This window comes from Xenopus tropicalis, chromosome 7 (genome assembly GCF_000004195.4).
Source record: "Xenopus tropicalis strain Nigerian chromosome 7, UCB_Xtro_10.0, whole genome shotgun sequence".
NCBI classification, from domain to species: domain Eukaryota; kingdom Metazoa; phylum Chordata; class Amphibia; order Anura; family Pipidae; genus Xenopus; species Xenopus tropicalis.
Genome location: NC_030683.2, coordinates 26,059,751 through 26,086,316, shown reverse-complemented (window position 1 = coordinate 26,086,316; position 26,566 = coordinate 26,059,751). Strand labels below are relative to the sequence as shown.

At 41.5% G+C, this 26,566-nt stretch overlaps 1 protein-coding gene across 8 annotated transcripts in view; it reads left to right on the top strand.

Annotated features, from left to right (window-relative positions):
• The window catches only part of blnk (B cell linker), an 88,175-nt gene extending 62,334 nt beyond the window's left edge, over positions 1–25,841 (top strand). For 6 of the 8 annotated variants that reach the window (XM_031905049.1, XM_031905047.1, XM_031905050.1 and 3 more), the window contains 15 exons: positions 870–939; positions 1,903–1,977; positions 6,464–6,489; positions 7,885–7,910; positions 8,477–8,519; positions 10,672–10,714; positions 11,996–12,047; positions 12,921–12,948; positions 14,423–14,465; positions 15,271–15,349; positions 15,735–15,769; positions 16,508–16,578; positions 19,032–19,115; positions 23,580–23,735; positions 25,499–25,841. In XM_031905049.1, the coding sequence (XP_031760909.1) occupies positions 870–939; positions 1,903–1,977; positions 6,464–6,489; positions 7,885–7,910; positions 8,477–8,519; positions 10,672–10,714; positions 11,996–12,047; positions 12,921–12,948; positions 14,423–14,465; positions 15,271–15,349; positions 15,735–15,769; positions 16,508–16,578; positions 19,032–19,115; positions 23,580–23,735; positions 25,499–25,618 (951 nt within the window). In that variant the 3' untranslated portion in view covers positions 25,619–25,841. The remainder of the gene's footprint in view (positions 1–869; positions 940–1,902; positions 1,978–6,463; positions 6,490–7,884; positions 7,911–8,476; positions 8,520–10,671; positions 10,715–11,995; positions 12,048–12,920; positions 12,949–14,422; positions 14,466–15,270; positions 15,350–15,734; positions 15,770–16,507; positions 16,579–19,031; positions 19,116–23,579; positions 23,736–25,498) is intronic. The other 2 variants (XM_012966533.3, XM_012966532.3) reach the window with 1 other exon arrangement.
• The last annotated feature ends 725 nt before the right edge of the window (positions 25,842–26,566 follow it).

The following is a 26,566-nucleotide window of genomic DNA, read 5'->3' as shown; positions in this document are numbered from 1 at the left end:
TATACCAGTGGGGAATAAGCTTCATGTACAACACATTATTCTAAACGCAGGTAATTAATAGCATTTTTCATATGTTGGTATTGAAAAAATAAATAAAACAGGAAACTCATTCAGTACAATCAGCCTTTATTTAAAGGGGTGGTTCACCTTCAAGTTAACTCTTTGTATGACCTATTCCTAGCAACCTTGCAATTTGTTTACTTGATTTATTTTTTATAGTTTTTGAATTATTTGCCTTCCTCTTATGCCTCTTTCTAGCTCTTAAATGAGGGTCACTGACCCCAGCAGCCAGAATCTATTGCTCTGTGAGGCTACAATTTTATTGTTCTTTTTATTACTTATCCTTCTAAGCAGGCCCTCACCTTTATAATCTCATCTTTCATTTTACACCACTGCCAGGTTGCTATGGTAAATAAGATTTTGCTGCTGAACAAAAAGCTAAATAACTGGAAAAACCACAAAAAATAAAGACCTATTGTCTATATCATACTAAAATGTTTATGCAAAGGTGAACTTCCCCTTTAATGCAGAACAAAGAAAAGCACTGCTCCAAGGTTGGATTTGTTTATTTTGGGTTTATTTTGCCAGTAGCTGAGTCTCATGAATACAGAGCAAATGACTGTTTGGCCAACGTGCCATTCATATGCACCAATAGGAAACGTAATGCAGATCTGAGGTCTTAGAACAGTGCGAATAGAAAATTGTTCTGATACCAGAAAGTACAGGAAACAAGAAAACTGCATAAAAACAAATTCTGATGTTGGATTTCCAGTGCTATTGTGCTAAGTGTGTACATATATGTACATGTTCTCATGTTTTGCTGTTCAGTTTACCATAGTTATTGTGTTTATCCCATTTCCAACCCCCAGGAAGAGTATATTGTCCCGGGAGAGGAAGAGGACAACTATATCGAACCTACACAAGATCCACCTTTGCCGCGTAAGATCTTTAATACTTGGGCTGAGAGAATAGCTACACTATTAAGCACATTTGTGGGAAGCAAAACCGTAGCCATGTTGCCACATAGAAAGTTGAATGTACTGTGCACTAAATGTATTGATAAGAATAAAGGCTACTGGCACAGAGGGGACTAGCCCATAACTTTTTATTGTGCCAAAACCACATTTTAGGGGTGTGCCCATTTATTGGGATCCCTGATGAAGGGCCATGCCTCTGAAACACTGTGTGGTTTTGACATAATAAAAAGTTAGGGGCTAGTCCCCTTTGGGTCACCTTGGTGCGCCAGTAGCCTTTATTTGAATTCATACTTTGGAGGGAGTGCCATCTCCTGGAATACTGAGCAGCAAGCATAGAGAACAAGGGCCTGGGGTGCGTATGGTATTTCTCCCTACATTGGATATTGCCCCTGCAGTGTTTCCTCTTTCATTCTATAGGAACATATAAAATGATACTGGATGTAGTGTAGTACAGGTATTCCATTTTAAACACTATCTGGAAAACCCCAGATCCCAAGCATTCTGGATAATAAGTCCCATACCGGTACCCGCCCAAGCAGCATCTCATTGGGTTCATATTGGGTTACACAAAGTATTTGTCACTCAAAGCTTCCAGTGCCAATGTGAACACATAGGTCTGCCAGCTGCATACAATGTGTTTCTCTAAAATGAGTTGCTGTAGAGGTAGTTCAGCTAATACAAATGAGGAATTTGAGATTCCCAGGAAATGCCTCATTTACGTTGTTGCATGTAGCTGAAAAATAGGGTTAAGGATCAATTGTAGTACCAATTTTTCACCAGATTCAACATTTATTGGGGGGGCCCTGAATAGGGGGTTGGCATGGTTTAAAACTGGAGGGTGGGGGTTTAGTTCACCTTTAAAGACCTGTAAATAAAGGGAGTCAATATTATCGCAGTGCATCGCTTTATTACTTTTTTTTCACAGCTCCCGTTGTGAACAGAAATATAAAACCCGTTCCATCAACACCTGGTAAAAATCCTCACACATCACATACCCAAGGTAGGAAGAATTAAAACGCTGATTGCCGATTGGGTACTGTGTGTTTTAGCTGCCAGCTGGCCCCAGAGGTAAAGAGTGCAGAGGGTATTGTTATCTTGCACCAGTCTATATAGTAGCATAAAGGTGGCCATACACGTAGTGATTTTCGATCTTTCGTGCGACCATTGCTCAGGCACCTTCAATGGCACCCAATAAAAATCTTTTAACCTGCCCGATCGATGAGTCGACCTATATCCGCAGCCATACACACAGAGAATATCGCACAAAGCTTTGTACAATATAATCGGTGCAAGTATGGCCAGCTTTAGGCACAGGTAATGTGGAACAGGTCAGAACAACCACATAGTAAGTGCCAATAGCATAGTTTGAAGGGGTGGTTCACCTTTAAGCTAACTTAGCATTTTCTAGAATGCCCATTGTATTGTTACTTTCTATCACATATCTTTCTTTTCAGACCCACTGCTATTCATATTCCAGTTTCTGATTCAAACCACTGCCTGGTTGCTAGGGTAATTTGAACCATAGCAACCATATACTTCTTAAATTCCATACTGGAGAGCTGCTGAATATAAAGCTAAATAATTCAAAAACTGCAAATAAAAAGAAATAAATACCATTGCAAATTGTTTCAGAAAAGAAAATGTTGGCGTTTTTTAGTTTCAATCATTTTTATTGGGATTTTTTAAACATTATAGCCAAATAAAGGCATTAAAATATTTTCAAACATTAATATTTGCATTATGCAGAAAAATAATCTGCAGCACAAATAATAACAGCCGTTGAAAACTTATACATTCAGTATTGGTCAACATATGATAAAATATGATATAATATACAGTGGAGGAAATAATTATTTGACCCCTCACTGATTTTGTAAGTTTGTCCAATGACAAAGAAATGAAAAGTCTCAGAACAGTATCATTTCAATGGTAGGTTTATTTTAACAGTGGCAGATAGCACATCAAAAGGAAAATCGAAAAAATAACTTTAAATAAAAGATAGCAACTGATTTGCATTTCATTGAGTGAAATAAGTTTTTGAACCCCTACCAACCATTAAGAGTTCTGGCTCCCACAGAGTGGTTAGACACTTCTACTCAATTAGTCAACCTCATTAAGGACACCTGTCTTAACTAGTCACCTGTATAAAAGACACCTGTCCACAGAATCAATCAATCAAGCAGACTCCAAACTCTCCAACATGGGAAAGACCAAAGAGCTGTCCAAGGATGTCAGAGACAAAATTGTAGACCTGCACAAGGCTGGAATGGGCTACAAAACCATTAGCAAGAAGCTGGGAGAGAAGGTGACAACTGTTGGTGCGATTGTTCGAAAATGGAAGGAGCACAAAATGACCATCAATCGACCTCGCTCTGGGGCTCCACGCAAGATCTCACCTCGTGGGGTGTCAATGATTCTGAGAAAGTTGAAAAAGCATCCTAGAACTACACGGGAGGAGTTAGTTAATGACCTCAAATTAGCAGGGACCACAGTCACCAAGAAAACCATTGGAAACACATTACACCGCAATGGATTAAAATCCTGCAGGGCTCGCAAGGTCCCCCTGCTCAAGAAGGCACATGTGCAGGCCCGTCTGAAGTTTGCCAATGAACACCTGAATGATTCTGTGAGTGACTGGGAGAAGGTGCTGTGGTCTGATGAGACCAAAATAGAGCTCTTTGGCATTAACTCAACTCGCTGTGTTTGGAGGAAGAAAAATGCTGCCTATGACCCCAAAAACACCGTCCCCACCGTCAAACATGGGGGTGGAAACATTTTGCTTTGGGGGTGTTTTTCTGCTAAGGGCACAGGACAACTTATTCGCATTAACGGGAAAATGGACGGAGCCATGTATCGTGAAATCCTGAACGACAACCTCCTTCCCTCTGCCAGGAAACTGAAAATGGGTCGTGGATGGGTGTTCCAGCACGACAATGACCCAAAACATACAGCAAAGGCAACAAAGGAGTGGCTCAAGAAGAAGCACATTAAGGTCATGGAGTGGCCTAGTCAGTCTCCGGACCTTAATCCAATAGAAAACCTATGGAGGGAGCTCAAGCTCAGAGTTGCACAGAGACAGCCTCGAAACCTTAGGGATTTAGAGATGATCTGCAAAGAGGAGTGGGACCAACATTCCTCCTAAAATGTGCGCAAACTTGGTCATCAATTACAAGAAACGTTTGACCTCTGTGCTTGCAAACAAGGGTTTTTCCACTAAGTATTAAGTCTTTTTTTGTTAGAGGGTTCAAAAACTTATTTCACTCAATGAAATGCAAATCAGTTGCTATCTTTTATTTAAAGTTATTTTTTCGATTTTCCTTTTGATGTGCTATCTGCCACTGTTAAAATAAACCTACCATTGAAATGATACTGTTCTGAGACTTTTCATTTCTTTGTCATTGGACAAACTTACAAAATCAGTGAGGGGTCAAATAATTATTTCCTCCACTGTAATTTAATATTGTTGGTTAAGAAATTTGTTATGTACACGTATATTTATACCTGTATACTAATCACGCGTTGAAAACGTGCAAAACGCGTATAAACTGACACTACTGAGATCCTAGGGGTCGCATCCATCTAAGGATTGATTGAACATAGTCAAGCTGTATCATTAAGAAATTTTGCTTCACCAAAAATATAGAGCAATATTTTACTATAATAAATTGATATATCCCAATAAGGAAGTATACATACAGTAAAAACTATAACTACAACTACACCTAATACTACAACTAATGAAGTTGTATTCAATTGCTAAGAGTTAAGAACAGTACGCTCTCCTCATAAATTATTGTGTTGGTGCTTTTTAAATAAATGTAATAATAATCTATAGATGATGGTACTTTTATGCGGTTTCTGTAGCTGGGTAAAAGGTTAAGGCATTCCCTAAACTGTCTGGGGAGACTGTGCTGTCACTGTAGTGGTTGGACATTATTAGGACAATGGCACCATTTCAAGGGGCCCTAGAGCCAGTAAGAGTTAGGGACAAGGGGGGAGTTAGCTAAGTTGTATAAGCTCTTCCTAGAATTATATTGGGGTCAGGGGGTGGCAGCTACCCAAGTAATAAGGGGTAGTGGTATTACTTGCAAAGTGTTGCAGGGCAGGTACTGCTTATACACTGTGAGTGCTGCTGCTGAATGTGTTGCTGTTGATCTGTTGCTACATGTTATCCTATTGCCTGTTCTGGTACTAAATACTGCCTAGTTACACCAGTCTACATAGCAGCATAAAGGTAGCCATACGCGTAGCGATTTTCGATCTTTCATGCAACCATTGTTTGGGCACCTTCAATGGCACCCGATAAAAATCTTTTAACCTGCCCAACCGACGAGTCAACCGATATCCGCAGCCTTTTGCAATATTGGATGCCTTGTCGAACAGCCATACATGCACAGAATATTGTACGAAGTGATGTTTTGTACGATATCATCGGTGCGTGTATGGCCAGCTTTAGGCACAGGTAATGTGGTACAGGTCAGAACTGTTGATCTGTTGCTACATGTTATCCTATTGCCTGTTCTGGAACTAAATACTGCCTAGTTAGGAAGTTCAGTGCCCATATATCTGTTTTCTGGCTGCAAAATACTGTACCTCAGTGTCTTATGCACCATTCGCTATGCTAAATACTACCTGCTAACTGTTTGCTAGGGGTTACTACCCCTGGGATAAACTGATATGTGTCTTTAAACCAGTTGTAACTACTGGGAAAGACTGGCTTTGTGCTTCTGGGAGTCCCAGCTTCTCAGTATAGATTTAAGTTTATAACTCAACTGAAGAAAGTATATGGTAACAATGATAGTGTTTGATTAGCCAACAGCTCCCCCTGGTGCTCTAACAGAGCTGTGCTAGAGGAACACATATACACCTACACTTACACTGTGGTTACATAGCTCCTAATGTATCTGTAGGGAAAATACATCTGCTGCACTCATGGGTCCTTGAATTTAAGGGGCCCTCTGGTAGAAGTTACTGCAGAGACCGAATTCCTGTGTCCTTGCATTTATATTTGTCAGGATAATAATCTGCAACTGGGCAGATAAATACCCAATAGGAGTATGTTAGTACGCAAACCAGCATACATATACAGGTATGGGAGCTGTTATCAGGAAACCTGTTATCCAGAAAGCTCTGAATTATGGAAAGGTAATTTCTTATAGAGTCCATTTTAATCAAATAATTCACATTTTTAACATTGATTTCCTTTTTCCCTGTAATAAAAAAACAGAACCTTTTACTTGATCCCAACTAAGATATAATCAATCCTTATGGGAGGCAAAGAAATCCTATTAGGTCTTTTTAATGTTCCAAATTACTAAAAGATCCCTTATCCAGAAAACCTCAGATCCCAGGCATCCTGGATAACAGGTCCCATACCTATAATAAGGGGCATATTAAGGTGTTTTACACTAAACATTGTGACAGAATGGGTTAATAAATGGTGCACCTTTCTCTTCAGACTGTAATATTTTGCTTTTTCTCCCCAGCTGTGTATGAGGTTCCTGAGAATGAGGTGAGGCTGCTGGAACAGGGAATGAAGGGATATATACTGTACCCGACATTTATAATTACAACTCGCAGTGCATTTATTTGTACAGTTTATTTAATATGGAATCAGCTGGCAAACTGCTTATTTAGCTGCACAACTTACAGGATTTTAAATTAGTAGTTTTTTTAATGTTGTTCGCTCTAAATGATTCTATTGTTGGATTCTAGTCATTTTTATATACAATAATTACCTTAAGTGTCGCTATTTTTAAACTACAGTTCCCATCAAGCCCAGCCAATCAAAGGTTGTCTGTGGTTTGACTGCAGGTTTCCTCTGTGTTCATTAAACATTTGATATACAAGTGTAATGTAATAAGTTATTTAAAGGGGTACTCCACTCAATAACAACTAAAGATTCTAAAAAGTAGACATACTTTTAAAGGAACAGTAACACCAAAAAATTCAAGAGTTTTAAAGTAAATTAAATATAATGCACTGTTGCCCTGCACTGGTAAAACTGGGGTGTTTGCTTCAGTAACACTACTATAGTTTATATAAATAAGCTGCTGTGTAGCCACGGGGGCAGCCATTCAAGCTGGAAAAAAGGAGAAAAGGCACAGGTTACATAGCAGATAACAGATAAGCTCTGTAGAATACAATGGTGTTTTATCTGTTATCTGCTATGTGCCTGTGCCTTTTCTCCTTTGAATGGCTGCCCCCATGGCTACACAGCAGTTTATTTATATAAACCATAGTAGTGTTTCTGAGGCAAACACACCAGTTGTACCAGTGCAGGGCAACAGTACATTATATTGGAATTTCTTTTATACACTTTCATTTTTTAGTGTTACTGTTCCTTTAAGTAACTTTGCAATATACATCAGTTAAACAATATGCAGCCTTTTCATGATTTTTAATGCAGTAATATAGTTTGGAACAGTTCCCTAAGCCCCACCCCCTGTTCCCCTGCTGGTCTAATTGGCTACTTTGAGACTCAAATAAAATGTAACAGTAGTCCTCAGCCTGCATCCTCCCAATCCCACAATTCCCTGCACACGTGATGTCAATAAGGAAAGGAACATCACAGTGCAATGCATTGTGGGTTATGTAGTTCCTGCATGCTGTCTGTAAGCTGTGGTGAAATTGTTACAATTTGTAACATCAGTGTTTTAGTCCCTCCTCCCCTCAACTTTGGTTGATGCAGAAAGAGAAGAACTGTTTTGCAGCTGGATTTCAGCATATAAAAATGGTATTTATTCGTACTTTTGGTTGTGTGGGGCTCTTTTACAAATTTTAGTTTGTAAGCCGGAGTTGCCCTTTAACCAAATGCATTGTATAATAAAGGGCCTATTTTAGGGCTGGCAAAGTAACTTTCTGCTAGGATACATGTTTTTCTGAAACGTACCATTTTGTTTTTCAGCAGAATCCACCTTCTCCTGTAAAAAGGTACATAATTTACTTACAATGACTGTTGTGAACATTTTATGTTTTTATAAGCAAAGTCACAAAACTAGAAATAGGCATTGGGCTCACTGCACTCTGGAAATCTAGCACCTAGGTTACTTGGCACAGGTTCTCCTGATACTTGGTCCCAACACAGTCCAACAGGCCAATGCTGCAGGGCACAAACTGCTTTCAATTAGGCTCCTCTTAAATGTTTGTCATTGCAAATCAGGGAAGGACTGGGCTGCCGGGACAAACCCGGTGGACCCCGGCGGCCCAGACCCGATCCCCGCAGGGCACTATACTGAGCCGCAGGTCTCCATCCCACCTCCCCCAACTTGCTGACCGTAAGTTTCATTTAGGCACACTCGGGGGAGGGGGTCAAACGGATGGGGGGCCTGCGGCGGGCGGGGTTTGAAAGGCTTGGGCGGGGGCCATTGGGTGGGGTTGCTTCTGCTTATATAGTATATACACATATGCATATATAGATGTTTATGATTATCCTTATATATCTGCTTATGTATCTGCTTATATTTACAGCAAACTATAAATATATGTATATATTTTAGGAATTCTCTACCTCTTCCAAGAATCAATTTATCATCAAAAGCTGTAAGTATGAACACAACATGTTCTTCTATGTATGTATATGTATTTCCTACAACCCACAGGCCTTTTTATAGCATTTTTTTATAGGAGCATTTTCTGTTGCCATGTTAGTGTGTTCTACAGATGGAGCACGGGGTATGGAAAATAAAGCCATGCCAGGAGGCCTCAGTATATAATAGCAGCTCTATACAAGTTAATAAATTTGGCTGCTGCTGTTTACTGGTGTGTTCATGTTCAGCGTAACAATGAGCGCAAGGTATATTATAATGCTGCACGTTCCGTTGGTACTTCACGAGGCTGCAAGCGTGTATCTGCACATTATATTGAGATTTCTACAGAGATGCAGCTTCATTCTGCTGGGGGGGGGGGGGGAGTCGGTATAGAGATGTTGTGCAGATTCAGGATAGTTATTACTGATAAGGTATATGTAAACACAGAAACCCATTCTAATCTGTAGCCAAGCCAGAGCTTCTTTTTGTTTTACTTCTTATAGGAAACATTGCATAGTATTTGCTTTTTTTTTACAGTTCAGAATATAAATTTTCCAGTGTCCCTGAAGGACAAGTAAAGTAATAAATACATTTATGTGATTCTCTCCAGAGCTACACCACCCATACTCCCCAGTATGGCCCTGCACCCCTGTATCTATTGATTAATCTCAATGTCTGGCTCCTTACTTCCTATCCCTAGATTTCTCATCAATACAGCAGACCTGTGGTCACGAGGGGCCCTGGGGTAAAAGGGGCCTTAGATTGTGGGGTCTGCTGTATGGTGGTTCTCCTTCCACGGGTTTGCCACTGCTCACTTGGTACACCACTATTTCTCATGTAAATTGCCAAACAGTTACACAAGCAGTTAAGTCAGGACCTGATCACTTGTATATACTGTACTTCTTGCTGGCCATCGCCACCAATTGTTTTCTCAAAATGGATGTGATATAGAGAATGTTAACCCAAAGATTCAGCAGTTCCTGGGATAGGCACTTTCTGCAGTTAATAACAATATCGGCTGCAGTACTGCTGCTTTTCCAACAGATCCACTCCATGTTTTTTTTTTCCATTGGGCCGCAGTAGAACAGCACCAGTGACAGATCTGGGCTTTTGAAATGGAATATCTTTTGAAAGAAGTATCTCCGTGACATGTGTGGCCCTTATTTGAATGCATTACAGGAGAGCTACATTACATTGCATGGGAAACATAATTTAATCCCTTCAAAGAATATTGCGTGTTCTTGTCCTGGCCACAGCACAGTCTGATTTAATCAGGGGTAATGGAATTAAAGGATGAGGAAATGCAAGAGGTTATTCCTTCCAATGCTGGGCCTGCAGTATTCCATTATCAGCTTCTTCTTAATTGGCCCTGCTACAAATGGCATCAGGCCATGCCCTCGGCCACTCTGCCTTTGGATCTTAAGGAGAACCAGTGTGCTGTAGTGATGTGCGGGTCGGCTAAACCCACCCAACCCACCCGCTGCTAGCCAGAACCCAACCCACCATCACTAGCATGTAACCATGCTCAACCTGCCCATGAGTGATGTCACTGAAGGGGTGGGGCGATGCTGGGGCAAGTATATAGTGATATTGTATGGGCCGAGGGCAGAACCCATCAAGGATTTGCATTTGCCATCCTGAACCTGCCCATGGGTAATACAATATACATTGGTTTTTCAACAATTTTTACCATTATTTGTAAACGTAATTGATAGCAGTTTTTTTGTCCTTCAATATTCCTTCCAAAGGAGAATTGCATGCATGCAAGGCTTTATTTTTTATTGGAGTTGTTCTTTAAGGGAAAACCAATTCAAATAAAGAATACTTATGATCATTTTTTTTACTTTTTCTTCCATTTTCAAATATTACCACATGTCTATACAATTATACTATATTTGGCCCCAATGTAATAGTTTTTTGGGCATATATTCATTAGTTTGCACTGTGTGCCATTTCATGCACTATCCATCACTGTAATTAGCTCCTAACTTGGAAGATGTAGATGATGCAGTCAGACGTGGGCTAACTGATCCTCAATAAATCCTAATTAGCCAACATAAATATTTCCACTGTCCTGGTCTAAAATTGGAAACTAGTGAAGCATGTCAGAAAATGTAGATTTATTACAGCAGAAAAACCTTTTTTTTCACTTGATATATTTTTAGGAGCAAGAGTGTGAAGATGAATATGAAGCATGTGATGAACCTGGTGAGTTTTAGATTATTAATATTAATATTCCCTTACAAGGAGTTGGGTTCTGTTGCTCTGCCATTGCCGGGGGCTCCAAAACTCCAAAAGGTTGCTAAAAAAACAAAAAAAACAAAAATATATATATATATACAGGTATGGGATCCTTATCTGGAAATCGGTTATCCAGAAAGCTCTGAATTACGGGAAGGCCATCTCCCATAGACTCCATTATAAGCAAATAATTCTAATTTTTAAAAATGATTTCCTTTTTCTCTGTAATAATAAAACAGTGAGTTTGTACTTGATCCCAACTAAGATATAATTACCCCTTATTGGGGGCAGAACAGCCCTATTGGGTTTATTTAATGGTTAAATGATTCCCTTTTCTCTGTAATAATAAAACAGTACCTGTACTTGATCCCAACTAAGATATAATTACCCCTTATTGGGGGCAGAACAGCCCTATTGGGTTTATTTAATGGTTAAATGATTCCCTTTTCTCTGTAATAATAAAACAGTACCTGTACTTGATCCCAACTAAGATATAATTAATCCTTATTGGAGGCAAAACAAGCCTATTGTGTTTATGCAATATTTGAATGATTTTTAGCAGACTTAAGTTATAGAGATGCACATTACGGAAAGATCCCTTATCTGGAAAACCCCAGGTCCCAAGCATTCTGCATAACAGGTCCCATACCTGTATATATATTTGTCAAATACTGTGCACTTTAAAGAGATAGTAAGACAAATAGTTTTGCGCATTGAGTTTACATTATAGTAAAGGTCACAATGAATGGCATAACTTTTATCTCATGTGCCTTGTGAAGAATTTTTGGCCACGTGTCCCCTTGCTGCCCAATTCCACATCATACAATCACCACTAATTTTTGATCCTACTTCTACCCCAATTGCATATGGGAGCTCTTATTGGCTACAGGTTAGTTTGGTACAGGTCTAGTAACCCATAGCAACCAATATACATGTAGCATTTACTGGTAATGTACTTGGTAGCAAATACCTGAGTTACTAAACCTGGGCAAGCCTGGCCTTGTCTAATACTTTATCCAATAAAAACCACTCCTGATCCTGAGCTGGCCACATGCAAGCAGATGTGTGGCAAGAACCTCTGACATCAGCAGATTCAAGATGGTGACCACGTTCATAAATACAAGCACTAATTTAAAATGCAGGTATATGTATAACAAAATGTTTTTGGCAGGATAAATATATATATATGTATGAATATCTTATTCCTGATGCTGGAGAATAATCCCTTTTTTAAATTCTACTCTTCAGATACTGTTGGCAACAGAAAAAACACACCGAACATCCCGTCCCCATTGCCAAGGTATGTGTAGGAAATAGAAAATATGAGTAATTGCGTGTATATGGTGGAAATTCAATGTGCACATTCATTCATTGCACTAACCCAGAGCAGCCAATGGGATTGTTTTTAACTGCCACTTTTCCTATCATTATTGGTAGGCCAAAAGTAAATCATTAATGTGCATATATCATTATTTTGGTGATCCATGGTTTGTTGTGAGCGTTGGTATCATGACTTATGGGTGCCACTCATGGGCACGTGCTTAGAGGGAACATTGCTAACTGCACTAGATCAGAGATAGGCCACATGCAAGATTTCAGGGGTCTCACAGGTGGGCCCTCACTTCTTATAAAGGCCACATATTAGATTTCATGATATTGGTAATAATGTAATATAATACACATTTAAAAAAAAACCAGGATATTTACACTTACACACCTTAGAACATACCTGACACACAAGAAGATTAGTCATCTGTGATAAATCGCCTCTAGCCTGTTATCTCCTTCAAATGCTTTCCCACCAGCTAAAATACAAATCGCCTCTTGAGTAAACAGTGAAAGAAAACAAGGGATGTTTTGCCCTCGGTAGCCATGATTTATTGGGGACATCCCATATCATTACCCTATTCATTATCCTTATAATATGCTGTGTGTGGTTCCCTAGCAAGGGCACCACAATTGAGCATAAAGGGGCTGCACGTGCCCCCCATGCAACCTGCATTACTGCACTCGATGATAAAGGCTACATGCTGATTGGTAGGAATGGGTTATTTCTCTAGTGTGAACTCCCCTATATTTATAAATTACCTGCTGTGTATGGGTATATAGAGCCAATATAAACTCCTGCCACATGTAAGTAACATATACAGTCTTTATATTTTCTTACTTACAGAAAATCCAAACCACTTCCTGCAAGGCCGGTAAGATAACATCCTATGTTTTGTATAGATAGGATATAAACATATTGAGAAATCACTCTGAAAAGCACAGATCATATATATTGCACAGTTAATTTAGGAAGCTGTTAAATTCTGTGGTACTGATACTATTATGTGTCACCCCCCCATACACCTCCCATGCTTGTATCTGATTCTCAGTTGATCACAAAATCTAGTTCAGACCTACTACATATATATATTTACAGGTATAGGATCTATTATCCATAATGCTCAGGACCTGGGATTTTCCAGATAAGGGATCTTTCTGTAATCTGGATCCCCATACCTTTTAAGTTGGGATCAAGTACAAAGGACTGTTTTATTATTACAGAAAAAAAGCAAATCATTTTTAAAAATCTGAATTACAGGTATAGGACCTTTTATCCAGAATGCTTGTGACCTGAGGTTTTTTCAGATAAGGGATCTTTTCATAATTTGGATTGCCATACATTAATTCTAATAAGAAATTATTTAAACTTTAATTTAACCCAATAAGATAGTTTTGTCTCCAATAAGGATTCATTATATCTTAATTGGGACCAAGTACAGGTACTGTTTTATTATTACAGAGAAAAGGGAATCATTTAACCATTAAATAAACCCAATAGGGCTGTTCTGCCCCCAATAAGGGGTAATTATATCTTAGTCGGGATCAAGTACAGGTACTGTTTTATTATTACAGAGAAAAGGGAATCATTTAACCATTAAATAAACCCAATAGGGCTGTTCTGCCCCAATAAGGGGTAATTATATCTTAGTCGGGATCAAGTACAGGTACTGTTTTATTATTACAGAGAAAAGGGAATCATTTAACCATTAAATAAACCCAATAGGGCTGTTCTGCCCCCAATAAGGGGTAATTATATCTTAGTCGGGATCAAGTACAGGTACTGTTTTATTATTACAGAGAAAAGGGAATCATTTAACCATTAAATAAACCCAATAGGGCTGTTCTGCCCCCAATAAGGGGTAATTATATCTTAGTTGGGATCAAGTACAGGTACTGTTTTATTATTACAGAGAAAAGGGAATCATTTAACCATTAAATAAACCCAATAGGGCTGTTTTGCCTCCAATAAGGATGCATTATATCTTAATTGGGACCAAGTACAAGGTACTGTTTTATTATTACAACAAAAAAGGAAATCATTTTTAAACATTTTAATTATTTGATTTAAATGGAGTCTATGAGAGATGGCCCATAATTTGGAGCTTTCTGGATAATGGGTTTCCAGGGATCCCATACCCTTTCTTGTATAACGGGTTTCTGGATTATGGATCTCATACCTGTATATAATATTTTTTAGCATAAGAAGCAGCCAGGATGCCCAAGCTACATACCAGCTCAGAGATGTTTTAACCAAATTCCCAGCAATTAAGCTGAAACACCAATTAAGCAATAGTTTTATCGTTATTATACAAAATGTTTATTTGCTTTTATGTTTTCTCTATCAAGCCAAAGTCGGGCTTTACCCCTCGCGATGTAAACAGCAATACTGGTGAGTTCCCTTCTACACAGTGATACAATACATTGACCCATCATGCCTGCCAGGATATTGCACTTTATCTGCTGCTATTCATTGGCCGCTTGCTATACCATCCAACTGGTTATTTCTTCTCTCATAATATACAAGTATCACAGATGTTATCACAGACAATGAAGGATAAAAATGATTTTAATGTTTAACAGAAAATTTATTCCATCAAGCTGAACAGCGAGGAGACAAAAACAATCTGAGGACAGGGCCTACACATATAAAGCTCACATACGGAATTATACTGGCCTTATCTGATTGTTTGGGAGATCATGCTGTGGGCCTATGAAAACTGTCGGGAAAGGATCCAATAAACACACTATTGCAGTCCTCGACCCAAAGGATTTTATAACCAACCCATAATCGGACAGATCATTTTGTAAAGGCCCCATACAATGACCAATAAGCTGTCAATTGTGTCTGAAGGGGCAAACTTGGTAGTTTTTATTGGCCTGTGTGTGTCTTACAACTATATCTGGCCTAGTGACCTGATCTTCTTGGCTTACATTTGCATAGACAAAACAGATGCAAGAGGGAAAAAAAAACAATAACGATCATTAAGACCAATATGTAGACCAGTTGTTTTCCATTGGCAAAGTAGTAGATGGATGTGTATATTATATTTATTTTTTTTACTCTTTCATATTCTCCATTGCACGTTATATATAACAAAGGCTATTTAAATATACAACAGTTTCCCCAGTTTGATCCCAAATACTAAATGTAAGCCTGAGGCAATGATGGCTAGAAATGAGATTTTCTGTTACAGAAAGGCCCACCCCGGCAGATCGCAACCGAACCCCAAGTCTTGGATCAGAACTTCCTCTGTTGCCCCATTCGGCTCAAAAGTAAGTAATTTAAGCACTTTTGATACCTACATGTGGAGCATTTTGTGAATGTTAAGAATGCTTTTGCAGTGCTCTGGGGGTTAGGTCATGTGGAATAGGTTGCAAAAATAAAAATACAAAAATGCCCAATGAGCCATTACCCAGAAAGCTTGAGAGGCAAAATTGTGTGTTCCATGTAAAATCAACTCTTTGCCATGTTCCATGTGCTGAATCGTGACATTGAAAATGACATGGATTACACAGTGGCATTTCCCATTAACAGCAATGGAAAACCCACGAGTATTCCAGTCTGTCATTCAAAACCTTGTCTGGGAACTGAGCAAAAGTATTTTTATTTATGCTGTAGGAACATTATAATATGAACTATATTAATATTTATTTTCAGATTACCAATCCCTCCACATAAAGCCAACATACTAAGTAAGTGAAACGCAACAGAAATGATTTAAAATGTACCAAAAGGGATTATGCACAAATTAATTATTGATATCAAGGAAACAATGCTATCTGTTAAAGGCACATGTTGTATAATACTGCAGTAAAGTAGACCTGCAGGGGCGTAACTACAGAGGAAGCAGTCTCTGGAGTTGCAGGGGGGCCCAGGAGGGTAGAGGGGAGTAAGGCCTTAAATAGTGAGCAATATCAATGTATTCTTGGTAGAATAGGTCAATTTGCCAATAGTTTGGGGCCCTAAACTGAATTTTAAACCGAAGTTTCAAATCGTTATGTGGTCAACCCAAGCCGTAAAAATTCTCACAGTAGCCCAGAAGAGGTATGGAATATTAAGGGAATTTACTGTGGGGCCCAGTGATATCCAGTTATACCAAATACCATTCATACAATAAAGACTTCCATTAGCTCATAGATCTTTCCAAATGTTACAACAAGCTACAAAGCAAAGTTCACAGTACCAAACCAGAGCATTCTCTGATGAAAGGGTGTCGGGGAGGATAGAGCCAGGCCATTCCCCCAGTCTGGTTGCTGTTGCATTTGTGTTTTGCAGGCTAGAAAATGTTTATTAACAAAGCCGGAAAATAATTTCTACCAGATAATGAATGCATTTTCAGTAGATTGTATTTCTGTCAGTCTTTGCAATGAGTTTCATCTTCATGATATACAAGATACTAAGGTTATGTGCTTCATTTTTATTATTTGCAGAACCCCCCGAAGTTTCAAATCGTTATGTGGTCAACCCAAGCCGTAAAAATTCTCACAGTAGCCCAGAAGAGGTATGGAATATTAAGGGAATTGTTTTTTATTCCTACAGTTTACAATACTTAACAAATAACTGGTGACTGCAATTAGTCCTAAACCACATAATATCCAGAAGACAATTTGAGTTTAAACATACTTTTTTTTTCCAAATAACGATGGGGTTGACTTCTCCTTGTCAAAATGTGTCACTGACTATTCTATTCCTCTACTGTTCTAAGCCTCCAAGGGACTCAATGGTAGTTGACAGATCAAACCTGCCGAAATACTTGAATTTTTTGAGAAACAATATCAGAAAAATACTGGCAATAAACCATTCATAAATCTTGAAAAGTAAAAAAAAATTGACTCTTTTCCCTCCAAAATTGCTTAGTAAATGGGCCCATTAGTTTTGCTTTTCAGCAATTTGTAAGGGAATGACAGGCTCTTTTCTACTGGCTAGAATAAGTCTGGCTGAAAAAGCCCCCCATCTGATATTAGCTTCACTGCAGGCCTACAACCTTGGTGTATCTTGGATTTAGCAGGAGCCCAAAGGCAACATAAAACAATACTTGGTCCCGTCGCCATGAGATCTGATGCTGGCCCACGGCATATATTAAATAAACAAGTACCGTATAAGAGAGGTGACCTCCCATGTGCATAGTTAATTACTATGTTTAATAAAATTCTAATTCTATTTTATTGTAACTTATGGGTAACAAATCTCTAGGCTGGACATTTGGATGGCTGAAATACTCACAGTGCAGTTTTATGACCCCCAGTCTGCTTGGAGGCTGCATGGACTTCACTATAAGACATCATCTTTAATTCAGTTTGGCCCTCCTACATGCCGTATGACATATAATTGGCCCACTATATGTAATAATTTGCACAACACTGCTGTCAGGTATTGCCATGGGAATCAGAACATTTTTACTACTTAGAAGCACCCCCGTGGCAATGGTAATGGCAGAAACAGGCCAGAAATGACAGACACTATGCTTAGCTGGTATTGTTTCATAGAGGAGCATTGTATCATGTTTGCTGTGATTCTGGAAAATGTGAAGAAAAAAAATCTATTGCAGAAAAGCTATAGCTATAGCTTTTCTGCAATAGATTTTGTTGCTTCACATTTTCCAGAATCACAGAAAACATGATAAATAACTGATAAATCCCCATTTCCATTGATCTTCCAAAACAAAACATATTATTTGTACTCTTTTTGCCATGTAATCATTCCATTATAAATACATAAGCGGAGTCTACAAGGCTCAATGCATAAAGGCAAACTAACACAACACAATTGCTACTCCAGAGTAAATGACTCAGGAACCAGGAAATGAATGAAACCTATTTCCCAGGTGAGCTGAAAGTATGCAAGCCATGCAGATAAACCAGATCTCCATCTGACCATTCACTTAAACAAAATCATAAATACTAAGGCCGTGTTTTAAGATAAATGTAAATCGTAAATACTAAAGCTATGTTTTATTTTAAACCAGTTGAGATCAGACATCTCTGAAAGTCTAGTGAGGACCTACATGGACAGTAGCAGTAACCAGTGGGGTAACTATAGAGAGGGCAGACCCCATATTTGTGGGGGAGAGGGGTGCCTGGATTATGGAGTCTGCTTCCTCTATAGGTCTATCCCCCCTCCCCAGGCGCTCTCTTACCAACTTAGCACGACTGGCCGGGAAACAGGGGACACAAGCAATGGGGTGGAGGGAGGGTCAGACGCCAGGCCCCTCTGAAGACTTTTTTCTGCAGGGGTCACATTGTTGTTGGTATTTCTTTTCACAGTCGTAACTGATTCCACAGATTGAGAGGGAACCATGATGCATCTGCTTGCTGGGACTATTTCCCCACCCCCTTAGGCTCATCTTGTTCCACTGTGAAGTGATGGATTCTGGGACTTGAATTCCCTTTGCTTTTCATAGTGGTTGATACACAGATTCTCTACAAAGCAAAGTGACTTCAGATCTCAGAATCCATCACTTCACAATGGGACAAGGTGAGGAAGGGGTTGCATTACTCTGTGAGCCTAAGGAGCGTGGATACATTTGTCCCAGCACACACGCAGACTATCATGAATTTCTTTCAATCTATTGAATCACAACCCAAAAAAGGGTTATTGATTCATATGTGTATTTGCAGCGGGTAAGGGTGATAAGGGATGCGTGCTAGTGAGCAGGGTCAGTAACTTGTCAGTGGGAATGTGAGTGTTTGCACTTCTGCTGTCCCAGCAACTGAAAGTTAGTTAAAGCCATTTAATTCCACATTGCACTGTATATTCTATCACTGAATTCACAACAAAGTGCAAAGGGCAGCATTTTTTTTTATTAAACCTTTCTGCAACTGAAACAGCAGTACGTGACCATACATTAAATATAAGTGATATGTGAAATGGACATTTGTTTATTTTTATACCTATACATGAGAGTGCTGGTCCTTACCAAACATATATATAGTTCACACTATTCTGTTACTACAGGAGGCGGGAGTGCTAAATAAAGATTGGTATGCTGCATCATGTGATCGGAAAACAGCAGAAGAAGCTCTGTATGCATCATGCAAGGTATTGGCTCTCCCTGCACTGCTCTCATATACATCAGTATCTAGTTCTCATCATCCTGTGTTTGTTCTACAATAATGCTTCCGCCTCAGTGTTGAGTGCATATTCCCTCTGTACATAACATTACATATGTCATTCCTTGCACATCCTGTCTGTTCAGTTTAGCATACGGCATTGTCACGACTGCAGTTTCACTTTTATTTTTGCCTTCGAGAGCCATTGTCATAGCTGTAACATTTACAATAGTATGAAGGGGAATAAATGCATCGCAAGATAGTTTTTGATTAAATGAGACAATAATTTTTAACTTGAAGCTCTCCAGGTATTGCTTAGTAACAACTCATCATCCTCTGACAGCCAAAGTAACCTTAATTACGCTAATAGGGGACATACACAGGCCTATCTCCAGCTGATTGAGTATGAGGGGCCACACACAGTATGGCTGCAAAGTGCATGAAACATCAGAACGGGATGTGAGAGGAGCTGCACAATAGTCCATCGGAAGATGACATTTTCAAGCCAGCCCAATCTTTGAACAGGCTGATATCCATGTTGGCAGCAATGGGCCACCATACACACAGATAATCATGTGATCTTTGGTTCAAAGGATTATCTGTGCTTGTATGGGCAGGGTAAGGCTTTCAGGCAGAATATCCCCTTCATAATATCACCTCAGATTTCCCTGTTTGATTATAAGCGCAATGCACCAGGCAACCAACAGACCTAATTTCTAGTATAGACACATTAAGGGGCTCATTTATCAAAGTACGAATTTCGGACATTTAACAGTACGATAGAAAAAATTCAGATTAAATCCGATAATTTCTCATGTGTGTTAAAAGCGCGAAAATTTTGCATTGTGGTAGAATCCAAAAGCTCCGAAATTTTTGTATCCGAGCGATCATAAACGGTGCAAAAACCTTTCTGACTTTGATCCTTCAGTGCATGATTCTCCTATGGGGCTCAATGGCACTCTGCAGCTCCAACCCGGCCCAAGGAAAGTCTCCTATAGCGCTCAATGGCACTCTGCAGCTCCAACCTGGCCCAAGGAAAGTCTCCCATAGGGCTCAATGGCACTCTGCAGCTCCAACCCGGCCCAAGGAAAGTCTCCCATAGGGCTCAATGGCACTCTGCAGCTCCAACCCGGCCCAAGGAAAGTCTCCCATAGGGCTAAATGGCACTCTGCAGCTCCAACCCGGCCCAAGGAAAGTCTCCCATAGGGCTCAATGGCACCCTGCAGCTCCAACCTGGCCCAAGGAAAGTCTCCCATAGGGCTCAATGGCACTCTGCAGCTCCAACCCGGCCCAAGGAAAGTCTCCCATAGGGCTCAATGGCACTCTGCAGCTCCAACCCGGCCCAAGGAAAGTCTCCCATAGGGCTCAATGGCACTCTGCAGCTCCAACCCAAGTCTCCCATAGGGCTCAATGGCACTCTGCAGCTCCAACCCGGCCCAAGGAAAGTCTCCCATAGGACTCAATGGCACTCTGCAGCTCCAACCTGGCCCAAGGAAAGTCTCCCATAGGGCTCAATGGCACTCTGCAGCTCCAACCCGGCCCAAGGAAAGTCTCCCATAGGGCTCAATGGCACTCTGCAGCTCCAACCCGGCCCAAGGAAAGTCTCCCATAGGGCTCAATGGCACTCTGCAGCTCCAACCCGGCCCAAGGAAAGTCACCCATAGGGCTCAATGGCACTCTGCAGCTCCAACCCGGCCCAAGGAAAGTCTCCCATAGGGCTCAATGGCACTCTGCAGCTCCAACCCAAGTCTCCCATAGGGCTCAATGGCACTCTGCAGCTCCATCCCAGCCCAAGGAAAGTCTCCCATAGGACTCAATGGCACTCTGCAGCTCCAACCCGGCCCAAGGAAAGTCTCCCATAGGGCTCAATGGCACTCTGCAGCTCCAACCTGGCCCAAGGAAAGTCTCCCATAGGGCTCAATGGCACTCTGCAGCTCCAACCTGGCCCAAGGAAAGTCTCCCATAGGGCTCAATGGCACTCTGCAGCTCCAACCCGGCCCAAGGAAAGTCTCCCATAGGACTCAATGGCACTCTGCAGCTCCAACCCGGCCCAAGGAAAGTCTCCCATAGGGCTCAATGGCACTCTGCAGCTCCAACCCGGCCCAAGGAAAGTCTCCCATAGGTCTCAATGGCACTCTGCAGCTCCAACCCGGCCCAAGGAAAGTCTCCCATAGGTCTCAATGGCACTCTGCAGCTCCAACCCGGCCCAAGGAAAGTCTCCCATACGGCTCAATGGCACTCTGCAGCTCCAACCCGGCCCAAGGAAAGCCTCCCATAGGGCTCAATGGCACTCTGCAGCTCCAACCCGGCCCAAGGAAAGTCTCCCATAGGGCTCAATGGCACTCTGCAGCTCCAACCCGGCCCAAGGAAAGCCTCCCATAGGGCTCAATGGCACTCTGCAGCTCCAACCCGGCCCAAGGAAAGCCTCCCATAGGGCTCAATGGCACTCTGCAGCTCCAACCCGGCCCAAGGAAAGTCTCCCATGGGGCTCAATGGCACTCTGCAGCTCCAACCCGGCCCAAGGAAAGCCTCCCGTAGGGCTCAATGGCACTCTGCAGCTCCAACTCGGCCCAAGGAAAGTCTCCCATAGGGCTCAATGGCACTCTGCAGCTCCATCCCAGCCCAAGGAAAGTCTCCCATAGGACTCAATGGCACTCTGCAGCTCCAACCCGGCCCAAGGAAAGTCTCCCATAGGGCTCAATGGCACTCTGCAGCTCCAACCCGGCCCAAGGAAAGTCTCCCATAGGGCTCAATGGCACTCTGCAGCTCCAACCTGGCCCAAGGAAAGTCTCCCATAGGGCTCAATGGCACTCTGCAGCTCCAACCCGGCCCAAGGAAAGTCTCCCATAGGGCTCAATGGCACTCTGCAGCTCCAACCCGGCCCAAGGAAAGTCTCCCATAGGTCTCAATGGCACTCTGCAGCTCCAACCCGGCCCAAGGAAAGTCTCCCATACGGCTCAATGGCACTCTGCAGCTCCAACCCGGCCCAAGGAAAGCCTCCCATAGGGCTCAATGGCACTCTGCAGCTCCAACCTGGCCCAAGGAAAGTCTCCCATAAGGCTCAATGGCACTCTGCAGCTCCAACCCGGCCCAAGGAAAGTCTCCCATAGGGCTCAATGGCACTCAGCAGCTCCAACCCGGCCCAAGGAAAGTCTCCCATAGGACTCAATGGCACTCTGCAGCTCCAACCCGGCCCAAGGAAAGTCTCCCATAGGGCTCAATGGCACTCAGCAGCTCCAACCCGGCCCAAGGAAAGTCTCCCATAGGGCTCAATGGCACTCAGCAGCTCCAACCTGGCCCAAGGAAAGTCTCCCATAGGGCTCAATGGCACTCTGCAGCTCCAACCCGGCCCAAGGAAAGTCATGATACCGAAGCTTGAATGAATCCGAAACTTTCGTACTCGTTTCAACAAATACTATTTTGTTGCAAAGTATGAAAAAGTTGCAGAAATTAACAATGAAAAATGCAGAAAATACGCACAGTTCTAAATCTTAGAAAAAATAATTTTTTTTCCCATTCTGACCCAATTGTACTTTGATAAATGGGCCCCTAACTGTATACTGTGCTCATATTTACCATTATTGCATTAAAAGAGATCATTTATCAAATACAGGATTGCTAAAATATGCCAAATCAAAGCCCTTAAAGGAAAAAGAAAGGTAAAGTCACTTGGGGGTGCCAAAATGTTAGGCACCCCCAAGTGACTTTAACCGCCTACCTTTTACCCCGGGCTGGTGCCGCTGTCAGGAGAAAATAGCACCAGCCCGGGGTAGCTGCCGGCGCTTCCTCCTTCCGGCTTCGCTGCACGCGCATGCGCAGTAGAGTGAAAAGCCGAACTTAAACATTTAAGTCGGCTTTTTCGCTCTACTGTGCATGCCCGGCCACCGGCAGTTTAGGAAGTGGAAGGCGGAAGGAGGAAGTGCTGCGCTCCAGGTACCCCGGGCTGGTGCTATTTTCTCCTAACAGGGGCACCAGCCCGGGGTACAAGGTAAGCGGTTAAAGTCACTTGGGGGTGCTTAACATTTTGGCACCCCCAAGTGACTTTGCCTTTCCTTCTCCTTTAAAGTGACACACGCAGCCTGTGCCTAGGCATATTGAGAATCCCCTCATGTACTGATTTACTAAGCTGTCGAGCTGTATAAAGAATGATGTACATTTTTCTGAGCAAGCTACACATCTATGTAGATACAGAAGAAGACATATGATTAAAAACAACAGGCACAGACGCTGAAACACTGGAGGAACAGTAAAGTGATGACTGTCTGTGCTTTAGGGGAATATAATTCATTGCCCTGACAGCCATGCTATTTATTTAGGTACATTCATTCCTGCAGTGTGTTGTGACCTTTGCCAGGATTAAAGGACGTCTTCCAGGGTCCAAACTCCTATCATTTAAATAAATTACCTTTCATCCTGCTCTTTCATATAAAACAACTGTTTTTTCCTTAACTAGGATGGCTCTTACCTCGTACGGCAGAGTTCTGGGCAAGATCCAAAGCAGCCGTACACGCTCGTGGTCTTTTACAACAGGAAAGTATATAATATACCGGTTCGGTTTATTGAAGAAACGCGGCAATTTGCGCTTGGAAGAGAGAAAAGTGGGGAAGAGGTATATACGATTTTAAAAATGATATTGAAGGCAGATACATTCTAATCTGTTATGAGACTCTGCTCAATATGCGAGGGGCGGCTGGTTAGAGATTTGCAGTTAGACAGTGATGTGGTTCAGGCAGGAAACATAAAAGCTGATTTGAAGTTATAAATTAGTGATAAAACTATTTATCATGTGTGGGAGCAGTTTCCTAAGAGCTTGGATGCAGACATGAATCTGCCATGGAAATAAAACAGCTACAGCATCAAATAAGTTAAATGAGCATTTGTGCAGGTATAATTGAACCTCAGTGTATTCAGGGCTGGAATTAGGGGTAGGTAACCAAGGTAAGTGTCTGGGGCTCATTTGGGTGGCTGGAAAGTGGGCCTGGTATGGTGCAGGGACAGTGAGGCAAGTGAGGGGGCTTTCACATCTTTGCTGTGGGCACCAGTACTATTTGAGCACTTGTGCCAGTCCCCAGATTTTATCCATAACAAGGCCAAATGGGCAGCACTCTGGCACAATGCTTAGGGCACCTGTTGTCCATTGTTGGGCACTATCTGCATGGAGTCTGTATGTTCTCTCCATGTCAGAATAGGTTTCCTCTGAGTACTCCGGTCTCCTCCCACACTGCTATAAACTTACAGACACATTCACTGGCTCCTGATAAACTTACCTTATTGTGTGTGTACGTGATAGGGATCCTGGATAGGAAGCTCAACTGGGGCCGGGAATGAGCGGAATACTGTATCACTGGCACAATATCAAGTTTAATATTAGAATCTGAATTTGTCACCAGAGCTACAACCCTTTTAACAGATTTTGTTGATACAGATATTGGACCTGTTATCCAGAATGCTCAGGACCTGGGGTTTTCCGGATAGGGGATCTTTTCGTAATTTGGATCTCCATAACTTCCCCATCTGCTAAAAATCATTTATGAAGAACTGGCAATCTACTTTTCATACATATTTTCCAGTTTCTAATCCTTAGTGTCACCTATACAGTTGAGACTTCCCGTGCAATAGAAATCTAGTTTTTCTGCAATAAAACCCCCCAAGATGGTTGGGGGGTTTTATTGTAAGTGTTTAATAGAAAGAGAAAATCATCAGGGGTGTAAGAATACAGACAGCAGTTGGGGGAAGCATAGGGGGGTCAGTGGGGGCCCTAGCTGGCGCACAGCTTTTTGCACTGGGGCCCAATACTTGACATGATGAAACTCACTGCATTAGTGCTAACCAGGTACTGGAGGGGGTATTTTCTATATGAGAGTTCTGTTTTATATAACAGTAGTTTTTATTTACTAAAACTTTTAGTATGTTATAGAATGGCCTATTCTTAGCAACATTTCACTTGGTCTTTATCATTTATAGATTTTAAATTATTTGCATTCTTCTTTTGACGCTTTTCATCTTTCAAATGGGGGTCACTGACCCCAGCAGCCAAAAACTATTGTTCTGTGAGGCTCCAGTTTTATTGTTATTGTTACTTATCTTTCTATTTAGGCCCTCCTCTATTCATGCCCCCGTCTCTCTTTTAAACCACTGCCTGGTTACTAGATTTAATCTGCCCCTAGCAACCAAATAGCCCTTGAAATTCCAAACTGGAGAGCTACTGACCAAAAAGCTAAACAATTAAAAAAAACTGCAAATAATAAAAAATGAGGACCAATTGCAGATTGTCTCAGAATGACATTCTCTGCATCATGCTAAAAGTTAATGTAAAGGCGAACAACCCCCTTAAGTATAAGCTAAAAACTCTTGTTTCATCCTTTTCCACAGAAATTCAGCAGCGTTGCAGAGATGATTACATGTCACCAGCGAATGCCACTTGTTCTAATCGACAGTCAGAACAACACAAAAGATTCCACAAAACTGAAACAAGTGATAAAAGTGCCATAGGCTCCACGCGGCAGCGGGATCTTTGCTCTCTCGGCCAATGAAAGGCACAAACCAGCACACTGGCACCATTCCACAGCAGAGAACCATCTGTGTATATATTTCTAATTATTAGGCAATGGGCTTTCTGTGGTTGTTGCTTGATAAATGTCACTTTTCCTCACTGTAAATATTGTTATATTGTTTCCAGACAGTGCTCCGGCACAATAAAACAAGAGATCACAAAGCTGCTGTAATATTATTATAAGCGACAAACCACCACGGGACAAGTAGGCAGAAGGGGAAGCTTATACGCCCCATGTTATTGTAATACAGGATTGTTTCCTGTGCCAAGTGCCGCCACATCAGATTGGTGGTTTCATGCTTTCTGGCTTCAAGCGCCCTTAAAGGAGACATATCATATAAAAATTATGAATGTTCCAGAGAATTATACTCCTCTAAATATAGAAGGATTGTGCTAAAAAAAGTTGTGTTTCAGGCTGATTGAGAAATTCCACCAAAACCCCACTAGCCCCGCCCATCTGTTCCACTTCATGCTGGCTGAATTCTCTGGATGAGCTGGGGAGCCGGCGGCTCTCACTACACTGCACTGTAGGATAGGAACCAATCAGCAGCTAGGCTGACCTGATAGGGAATTGAAGCCTGTCTTTGCTTGTGTGAGTGCAGGGCTGTGATTGGCTGTCCCCCTCCTGCTGTGCTTCTGGCAGAGACCGTTAGGACACGCCCACTCTTCATTTGAAACACGGACAGAGAACTGATAGGATTAATGTTTAGCCCAAAGTGAAACCAGCACCGTATATTATTCATAATTGCTGCAAAATTAGGTTTTTCCCATTCATCCAATTTAAACTCTCCAACATTCAGTCTGGGCTTCTTAACTCAAGAAAAAGTTAGATATAGTTGCCGCCTTTCTATCATTAAGAGTCTGGTAAGGGCGGGTGATATGAAGGG